The 11,002-nt window shown below is 37.3% G+C and overlaps 1 protein-coding gene across 1 annotated transcript; it reads right to left on the bottom strand.

The window, feature by feature from the left end:
- Positions 1-1,559: 1,559 nt before the first annotated feature.
- On the bottom strand, positions 1,560-2,963 carry LOC105384942 (F-box/LRR-repeat protein 15). The gene is made up of 3 exons (XM_011555240.3): positions 2,666-2,963; positions 2,126-2,589; positions 1,560-2,012 (listed from the first exon to the last, which is right to left on the bottom strand). The coding sequence occupies exons 1-3, from the start codon at positions 2,951-2,953 to the stop codon at positions 1,859-1,861; spliced, it is 906 nt and encodes a 301-aa protein (XP_011553542.3). The 5' UTR covers positions 2,954-2,963; the 3' UTR covers positions 1,560-1,858.
- Between the last annotated feature and the right edge of the window lie 8,039 nt (positions 2,964-11,002).

Genomic DNA, 11,002 nt, shown 5'->3' with positions numbered 1-11,002 from the left:
TTCGGAAATAAAAAATATAATATCTTCAACCTACTACATTTACGCCTAGGTATGCTAAAAGCATGGCAGAATAGGTTGTTTTTTATTACACCACTGTTTTGACTTTAAAATCAGCTGAAATGTTCTGGAGCATGTTGCTTGTATTACCTGTGGGATACAATAACAAGTTGCTGATAATCAAAAAGTATAATGTTTTATCAGCCAATCTCTTCCGAGTTATAAAGTCATCCTTCAACTGTAAGGGAGTTGTTGTGTACATACATAGACTAAATAGCATCTCAAAATTCTTCTCTTATTTACAATGAATGGTCATGACTCATGAGTCTCTTGATTAATCCCCCTAGGCTCTAGGCGACAATACTTTCGTTATACATAAAAACACATGACATGTTTTCCTCAGTAAATCCTAACTAATATTATAAATGCGAAAGTAACTGTATTTGTCTGTCTGTCACTCTTTCACGCCAAAACTACTGAACGTATTTGAATGAAATTTGGTATAAATTAGTCCAGTCAATAAATTACTCAAAATGAGGTATAGAGTGCGTGAGCAGGTAACTAAACGATTCCTTCAGAAAGTTGTTCAGTGGGCTTAGGTTGTTAACATACCAAAAGTCCTGACTCCTAGGTGATGAGCGGGGGGGAGGAGGGGGGGGTTAAAGGTATGAAATTTTGGTTTTTCGCTTATATCTCGAAAACGGTGCATCGGAGAGAAATATTTTCAATTAATGAAATAGAGTTCATAAAATTATCTAAAACTTTTATATCAAATGTTTTTTTTCTAATTCCTAACCGTTTTCGAGCTACGCCATCGGAAAAAGTTGAAATTTACAAGAAAAATCAATTCAAGTCAAAAAATTCATAAACATTGCATCATATTGTCTAAACCGATTCATAAACGAAAAAAATGAATAGAAAAGAAGTTGTAGATTTTTAAATTCCCTTTTAGAATATATATAGATATCCTGGTTAATATCCAACCCGCCTAAAGTTACAGCTATTTTACTTACACTTAAGCTTACTAACTCGGTGAGCTATGTCAGTGAGTTAAGCAAAATGCAAGTTTAAAATAGCTGTAACTTTAGGCCGGTTGGACATTGACCAGCACATGTATATATATTCTAAAAGAGAATTAAAAAATCTACAACTTCTTTCATATAAATTTTTTTGCATTTATGAATAGGTTAGGCAATATGATGCAATGTTTATGAATGTTTTGACATGAATACATTTTTCTCGTAAATTTCAACTTTTCCCGAGGGTAATAGATCGAAAACGGTTAGGAATTAGAAAAAAACATATGATATAAAAGTTTTAGATAATTTTAAGAGCTCCATTTTATTTGTGTAAAATATTTCTCTCCAATGCACCGTTTTTGAGATATAAGCAAAAAACCAAAAATTCGTACCTTTACCCCCCCCTCCTCTCCCCCGCTCAACACCTAGGAGTCAGGACTTTTGGTATGTTATCAACCTAAGCCCCCTGAACAAGTTTCTGAAGAAATCTCTTAGTTACCTGCTCACGCACTCTACACCTCATTCCTTGACTGGACTAACATGGTATATATTAGTTAGGATGCATGGAAAACTAGAGCTATCTTAACAAAGTGTTATTCCCCAATAGATCTACCAACCATCCCTAAAAATATTAATTACTATTTAACACTTTTCTGGCTGGAAATTAAAAACCTATCAGCTTGTATTATGCCCAGTATCAGATTTCCAAATTAGAAACAAGCATTGTGATGGTAAGTACCTATATTAATTTCCTCTATACTTAATCCCTTGACCTGTTTTCTGGTTTTAGGAATAGCTGAGTCCAAAAGCCTTCTAGTAACGCATGGCATGAGCTACCTGTTTCATATCTGCACGTAAATAGGCTGAGGCACAGGTTCAGCCGGTCTTCGGTCCAAGTGCACACGATTACGCATAAGGCGGAGACTGTTCTCTGTCACCTTGGAGCATCCTCGAATCAGCAGCCCCTGCAGGCTGGAGCAGTGGACCGCCAGAGCCCTGAAACATTATCGAAGTATACATACAGCAATTGAATTGGAAATAACATATTTGAAATTTAAAATCAATGTTGCTGAATACAGATAGGAATAATATTAATAGTATTGACTTACTTTATTCCTTTATCCGTTATATCAGAACAACCACCCAAATTCAGAAGGCTCAAGGAGTTGCTGTATTTCGACATGGCTATAAGACTTTTGTCTGAGACCTGTTTGTTCCCTTCAAGATTGAAAATCTTGAGATGGCGGAACTTTTTGATGAAAATCTGTATGCAGCTTTCTGATATGATTGGGCAGTAGGAGAGGTCCGCGTCCTCTATGCGGCTCTGGTGCAGCGCCAGCGCCTCCACGGCGCCGGTGGTGAGCCACGCGCAGCGCGACAGCTTCAACACCTTCAAGTTGGTGCAGTACAGGATCACTGGCTGCAAGCACTTAGCCGACAACGTCTTGCACTGGCTCAGGTTCAGGTGGGTCAGATTCACGTTGTGCCTGAATATGGGTATAATTTCACTGTCGTTCAGCGTCGTGCATTTGCTCAGGTTTATCACAGTCAGCTTTGTACACGAGTTGAAGACCTAGAAATAAGGGTATGTTAGCTAAGTTGATTAAGAAAACTATGTATTGTTTCTGTAATGGCTGGTGGTTACTTACTCCAAAAGTGTGCGGGGAGAAACCTTTATTCATTAACTTTAGAGAGTTCATTTTGGAAATGTACATGTTTGAAATTTGTAGACAAGTTTTCGAAACACAGCGGAAATTGAAGCATTCTTGAATAGTCAGATACGGCAAAACCTTTGAGACTAGAATGTCTTCCCAGTACAAATCGAAAAAATGAATATTTCTCTTCTGAGTCTTCATGTTTCTAGAATAAATAGATTCAGAGAAACGAGAAACTCCGACATTGGTGTTATTGTTTTGTTGAATTGATTGATCTGTCATCGACACAAGCGATGAAACAGAACTGTCAATGTCAAAACACACACGTTTCGTTATTGCACGAAGAAACAAGAAACTCAAAATACTGATAAAGCCAACGTTAGCCAAGGTTATATTAAAACAACATACCCAAATACAGTGAAACTATTAATTCATGAAATTAATGTTTGAGGAACTAAAATTTTCAGGAGCCTGGCACCATTAGAAAAGAAACATAAAAGTCATAACAATTGTTTATGGCAGTTGGCGGTTGGCTGTTTTTTTCAATTTTATTATTAATTATTAGGATAATCTAGATAAAAACAACTATTTACGCTTGTTTGCAATTAGGAAGAAGAAGAAAAATATTCGTAGTCAAGCTAGGGAAGTTATTTATCGAGTTTATATACAATGTTTAGCGGAACATGAAGCTGGACACATTTTGTCGAATTTGGAGGATGTTTACGCTCGTACAGCGTCTTTGACGGGTATGCAGCATTGTACAAATTGTAATAATTCATTTTTTATTAGTACTACCGCTTTATTTATCGATAAACCTAGGTTTAGAGCCCAAGTCGATCATTGTTTACATACCACTGATTGTAGGTTTCATCTGGTTTCAGTTGAGTCAAACCTTAACATTTTGATACTTGAAGATATATTTTTTGTTTACTTACTAAATTCACATTGTGTGAATTTGGGGGGCATTGTGTAACTCAAAAAGAATTTTTTATTTTATTTTATAGTTGTATCGGACCAGCGTGCCAAAGAGGGCAAAATATGGAATATTTCTAAATCCTGGAAGAAACAGAACTGGCCGTCCAAAAAGAGAAATTGATGTCTTTACTATGTGTGCCCTTCGTCAACAGATCCATTTTTTTATACACTTGTAATAACGTTATCTAAATAAATATGTATTGGTTTCACTATTAGCCTTCATACTAACACCTTCTAGCTTGTATAAGAGCTTTTTTGTGGATGGTAAGTTGTTTTTAAAATACATAAATAGGTAAGTAGTTTACAGGCAAAATTTCAAGTATCAAAGTCAGTTATGTTTCGCTATATAGTGTTGCTACATGAAAGATAGCAGTGCCCTCATTTAATTTCAGGACTTTATAGTTTCACTGTAGCTTACGATCCGGTTTTCTTTTGTAGCACCCGCAGAAATGACAAAGTTTGTCGAATCACCCATAAAAGGACCTCTTTTGCTCAAAATTTCCACACCTTTCTTGGACCATTTTTGTACAATAAAATAAATAAAATAATAAATCTATACCAAAACACTTTCCACTCATGCAAAAGAATTACAGCAAATTATATAGAATCACTCAATTATGACGAAATTGAAGGTCTGCTAAATGTAGAAAATTGAAAATTAAAAATTATTAGGAAATAATATATATACTTAAGTATTTATTTACCCTCTAATTTATTTAAATAAGTGTGCATTTGTATTAAATATATATATATATAAATATATATATATATATATTTAATACAAATGCACACTTATTTAAATAAATTAGAGGGTAAATAAATATAATATATATATATATATATATATATATAATATATATATATATATATATATATATATATATATATATATATATATATATATATATATATATATATATATTTAATACATACATATATATATATATATATATATATATATATATATATATATACTCATTTATATCATACCATATTTATATGCACTAAGTATTGTATTATTATATTTAAATGTGTAGCTACAAAACTAAAATATAAAATATGTCTAACAAGTAGGAAACTCAAGCGATGAACGAAAGACACTGGCTCCTACGATACAGGTCTCCTAGTGTAGGTTGACAGGGCCATTTCATGCAGTCGAAGCCTTGTGTAATGTAAATTGTGAGTTAACTCGGTATTATTTAAGATTAACTACTTCTACTTTATTTTGATCATAAACATGTTGTAATAGGCTAAGTTTTTGTCAATAAATATATTCTATTCTATTCTATTCTAGCCATGAATGGCCATGTATGACCATGCAAGCAAGCAGACGGCATACAAGAACGACACAATTCTGTAAATTATAGATTACATTGTAGCTACCTAATCTAATCATGTTTCAAAAAAATAACAATAGGGTCATAGGATGGTGGGTACAGTATGGCGGCAGGTAGGTACCTACTGCCGAAAACATGAAATTGAAATACCTATAGGTCACTCGACACCCCCTGTCAGGTATGAATAAGACTTGTCTCCTATACCATCCTTTCCATCCTATCACATTATAGTCGATATTCGACGTTACTAACATACCTACTTACATGATATAAATTCGTAGAATGGTAGTTTAGACCACATAGCCCTGGACATGCTTGGTGAGTCTTTGGTAAAATCCGTCAACAAATAACAAACCGAACGACAATACTTAATTCACAGGGGCGTATTTACCCTAGGGCTAAAAGGGCTACAGCCCGGGGCGGCAGGCGGCGAAGGGCGGCCCAGGGGCGGCCGGTAGGCCGCCCTTGGTCTTTGGGTTGGAGGATTTAAAAAGTACAGAACAATATTTTAGGACGTAAGCCTAGAACGGCCCTGAGCCATCTTTCCAAATGTTGATTTCATGTCTTAAGAAATATGATTTAAAGTATGAAAGCCTCCTTCGTTCTTTTCTGAACAGGTGGGATAGTCTATTTTTTTTCCACCTTGGTAGGTATTTTCTTGAAAGAAATCTAAAGTATTTTTTTGCCTAACTCAGTCGCCCGCCCTGCACAAGTTTATTTCTAAACGTTCTACTATCCAGAAAAATATTTTTTTTTCTTCCGAATATATCATTATGTATGCACATCTATCACCACAATGTTCCTATACATATGTAGGTCGGTAAGTACTATACACTTCATCTTCTTTCGTGTCAGTGAACATGCGAATTTTTAAATTTGTCCAGACCAAAACGAAGCAACTTTGATAGCATTCTGGTTGGCCTGGAGTAAGTCTTCCCGAGTGCAGGTGGAAGGGCACAGGGGGAAGGAGAGTACATGCTCCATAGTCAGGGGGCGGTACCACAGTCGCATAGGTAGGTTGGTACCAACGGTAAAGCCCCACTTGCAAACCTACCTCTGCTCGCAGCCGATTTAGAGTCTTCCAAATATGCCATGGGAGACTGATACCGGGAGCAAGTTTTTCCTCAAGAGGTAGGAAAGGATCCTGGGGCTGCTTTTCCTACCTGAGCCTTAGCCTTGCGTTTTGTGGGTTTTCATCCGTTAAGGACACCTCACTATTTAGAAACGCTTTCCAGCTGTTAAGGCGGGAAGATGCGGCAGTATGTGAGTAAAGTGTATGTCTGGAGTCTCATTCTTGTTTGCCTTTGTCAACAGAACATGCTACTTTTCGCCGTATGCTAGGGGGTGCTATCCCAGCCAGAGAGTAGACATAGATAGTAGATATTCTATTCTATTCTATTGTAGACCTTGTAGAGCGGTGTCGGTTTGAGGCATCCCGTTACTATACGAATTGTGTCGTTAAGAGCAAAATCTACTTCTCTAGCATGCGCGGACCTTGCCCATCATCAGCCAATAATCGTCCACTGCTGGACATAGGCCTCTCCCAAGGAGCGCCAAAACACTCGGTCCTCGGCCTTCCTCATCCAACCACTACCGGCTCTACCCGCCTAAGGTCGTCAGTCCAGCGGGCAGGAGGGCGTCCCACGCTGCGTTTGCCTGTTCGTGGTCTCCACTCGAGAACTCGTCTACCCCAACGGTTATCGGTTCTTCGGCAGATATGACCAGCCCACTACCACTTCAGCTTGCATATTTTGACAGCTATGTCGGTAACCTTAGTCCTCTGATAGATAACCTCATTTTTGATACGATCCATCAGAGAAACCCCAAGCAGAGCGTCTCCATAGCACGCTGAGCGACGCTAAAATGTTCTAAAATGTTCTCGTCTATCCAGAAAAATCTTTTTTTTTGTTCGGAAGATATCATTATTTATGAAAATCTATCACCACAATGTTCTTATACATATGTAGGTCGATAGGTACTTTACACTGACTGCTCTTTTTGTTTTCTTTCATTCCTTGATAGGGCGGAAAACTACAGGAGCCCAGGGCCCAGGGCGCCCAATCTTTAAATACGCCCCTGTTAATTCATCATATCTTTCCCTTTCCATTCCCTACATGCATGTTGTCCGACTAGCCAATTCTAAATAAAGGGATTGGCAATGGCCGGTCGATCTTACGCGTCATTACGTGTGCCATCGCTTGCAGGGCGGCTAGCGGCTTGACGATGACTTGACGACCTCCCACCAACCCCCTCCAGCCTCTCCAGCCCCTCTCCTTGTAGGGTCACCAAATATTGCCGGGTACTTGCGAGTTTACCAAGGTTTAGAGTGTATGTTTTGGTTTTAATAACGCCCAGAAAAGTAAAAAGTAGTTAGGTACCTACTCTTTTTTTCTTTGAATTCCGTTCTTGTTTTTTTTTAAATTAATAAATCTTTATAATATTATAAGTAATGGAGGCCTTTGCCTAGCAGCCTGTAGAACAGACTAGAGACCATTCGTGAAAACGTGGAAAAGCGGGTAAAAATATAAATTTCGTTACCTACCTACATATTAATATGTGGGCTTTGTGTTAAAATATCGATAGCAGCTAATAGAAGTGTGAGGGAAGATGTTATCGGATTTGTCGCCGTGCCAGCCAGGATCACTGGATAACTCAATGTATGTACGTACCTTTATATTTTAAGAAATACACTCGTACACTTCCAATTTCAAAACTGTAAAGTGTAAACTTCATCAAGGAATCGAGCAATGTAATCCTTCCTAACACAAAGAGCAATCAAACTTTGATCAAAGAATCAAGTCTTAATATAAAATAAAGTTCGTTCTGCGATGGACAATAATTGTAAAGGCCTTCATAATTTGAACAGAGGGTCCAGAATTGCCTGTTTTAAACATTTTCCTTACGAATCGGTTTTCTTGAGAAAAGTTTGGTAGCTGAAAGCATTTCTTTCAATAACTGAAGAATTGTCTTGATTTTGGTCTCATTTTTTGTACTGCCTACCTAGGTACACCTACACTACAGTTGTATTTAATGGGTGATGTGATCAATTTGACGGCAATGTTTTGGAAATTAAAGAATAGGTACTTAACTGTAATATTATTCAATTGTTGTTATAGTGTATTCTTAGCACAAAAATATTATAATTATTGTAATATGCATGGTAGCAGTGAAACGTAGGATGTGAGAATGGCCTATTATAATATACTTATTATTATAGCACCTGATAAATTATTACATGATAATATTATTATTTACCAAACAAACTCTGCTGTCGCTTGGCTACGATTTCTCGTAGCATTGCTACGACGCTGCGTAGTCCTAGAAGTTCGTAGTTTCCAAAAAATATTTTTAATAATTAACTTTGATAACATTTCGGGAAACAAATAGCGGCAATAAGCGGCCTCTTTCAGAGACAAAATGTTGTGAAATAACTTTTGAATAACAAAATACGTAAGTTCAAAATTAAGAACGTGAACATGAGTATTTAAAAAGAACTATATATACTAGGTATATGTTGTTTATATGGAGCTTCGGTCCAATCAGCGTCATTTGGCAAAGCTGAGCCGACATAACATAACAAGCACTCTATGGGCCAAGTCGGATCGCCGGTGAATTTCGATTATTGACTCGACAGTCGAGGACCTTCTAGATATTTCCATAACTAGAAGTCAGCAAAATGTGGGATACTGTTAACGTGGGATAAAAATCTTATTTCGTAAAATAGTTTTGTCTTTTTTTTATTTCTATACACGGTCAACAGGGTGTTTGCAAAAGTGGCCTAGTAAGCTGAAACGGGTGACTCAGGGAAACTAAAGTGGTTCAGAATGAGATGCCAGTCAAACTCTTGGGTCACGATGCCTAAAGGTGGACCCTTACCTTTATCTTTCTATTAGCTCTGAATATTTTGTATTTGGAATGACTCTGACAGAAAGTAAATGTCTCATCGTTTTGACTAGCTTTGAGTGAGGGATAGCCGTCCTAAACACAACGGTATCACTTCACACAACTCACTGATACCAAATGGATTTAGTTTAAATTTAAATGTGCTTAATTGGGTGTGTCCCGGGGGCCCCGGGTATCCCTCCGGTGATTGAGTGCGGGGTCTGGGTAGCGTCTTAGTGAACTAAGATCGTGTCCTTAACTGTTGACTATTTTATTAATTACTAGATTAGGTCGGTACTTGTAATCCGGTAATCCATTGACGGTGGGTAATGTAGAGTAGATTTTGCTTTGAAATCACGTTACAATGCCATGTGTTATGTAGTTAATGTGTCCATATACTTATTAATTACATTCCCATTTTTGAAAATGATGCAAATCTTTTGTGTTAAATACCTACCTCATGTGTTATTTAACCCCCCTCTTATAATGTATTAACGCGTGAAAACCATTCGAACCATATTGTTTGAGACGGTATTTAGCCGACTTTGCCCCATTCCTTCGAGTCAGTTAAAACAAATGGCATTCCTTTACGTCTTACTCCTTAACGTTTATGATATTCAGCGTTTCCCTTGTAACAAACATTCTACATCCGGTGTTCTCACGGTATTAGCGTGACGTAATGAGCCGTGACGGCTGGGAGCTGGGGAGAGCTCGTTTCATACGACTTACACTGTATTACCATAGTAAAGTTTGAACCAGGTTTAAGCGGGTGTTTAATTTGGCATTTTGCGTTTACTATAAGGTGTTTGACAGGTCTGAAAGCAAGTTTCTGCTGGATTACCTACCTATTCAATAGCAAATGAAATGTAGAAATAAAAAACAAGTTTTATTGAAAACCAGCTACAAATACTCTATTTTATACGTACCTATATCAAGACCAAAATCAAGCCAAGCACCTTCGTCCCTATATTTTTTACTCCAAAAATATAAGAAATAGAAATACAAATTTTCGGAATGTCAGAGGTCGCCAACTATAACTATTGAAATAATCTTTCACAAACTTAAGTTTTGACAGCTATAAATTTATTTAAGTCCCGCCGCATTACCTCGGCTGATCTTATTCTAGGCGAATAAATCATTCATCGGTGACTTATTGCCAAAACAAATATCGCAAAACAAAGTCTTAGTCGTGACAGATGGCGCCTACGACGTCGCTTAGATTTATCACCGCGGATCTGCCGTAGTGCAGATACAAGCAGGAACTAAGCAGTAATATGGGGTAATGGTATATAAAGGGAAGTTGATATAGGTAATAATAACACTTCGTAATTTAGTGTCGACATTTTTTAAGTGGGACTTTTTCATTGCTCTGGTTTTAGTATTTCTTGCGGCCCAACAAGGTCCACCACTCGAAGTTTAAGTTTGTTAGTAAGTGCAGCATAAAATTGTTACAGTTTAATCAGCCGTGGTTCTATGTTATACAACTTAGCAACTAAAACAAACATTGCTAAGAGAAACTTCCAATCCAAAGCTACGAGCAAGTATTGAAGTCAAGGTTTTTAATTCCATTCCAATCTCGACGTTCAATCGATGGCTAGCTGACCTAGGAATAGCATGGTGCCTATAGGCTACAGCTAAACCTACGGCTGAGGCGGCGAGGCTAATTAGTCAAGACTTTGTGGAGGGTATTTCTATAGCCGCTATAAGAATTGCAGAGTGCTTCTTCTGCTAATGGATTTTTAAATGGCTACACACTTTCACGAATAAGATAAGTATATACAAATGTATGGAAAGGAAGTTACTTTAAGTTCTATGGGAACATAAGGGATAGAGCGCTATGCGCAATCTATCATAACGGTCGTGTTTGTATTTTATATTTAAAATAGTTTAGACAGATGTTGTACAACGCTATAAATAATGTACGAGTGCTCATATGACTTTGGACACTGCATGCATGAGGTCTATTCAAATACAGTGGGTATTGGTCAGTACAAAGTACCAGTACCTATACCTAGCTTTTTCCAGCAACCGGATTGAATCTAACAAACTTGCCATACACGTAATAGCTTCCAGAATAGTCCCTTAGGGCTGGTCTATTCACAGATGGCTGTAATAAGCTAAGACAAGCCAGAGACAA

This window comes from Plutella xylostella, chromosome 3 (assembly GCF_932276165.1).
Source record: "Plutella xylostella chromosome 3, ilPluXylo3.1, whole genome shotgun sequence".
In the NCBI taxonomy this organism is placed as follows: Eukaryota; Metazoa; Arthropoda; class Insecta; order Lepidoptera; family Plutellidae; genus Plutella; species Plutella xylostella.
Note: the sequence above shows the minus strand (reverse complement) of the source record. Positions and strands in the feature narration are given on the sequence as shown.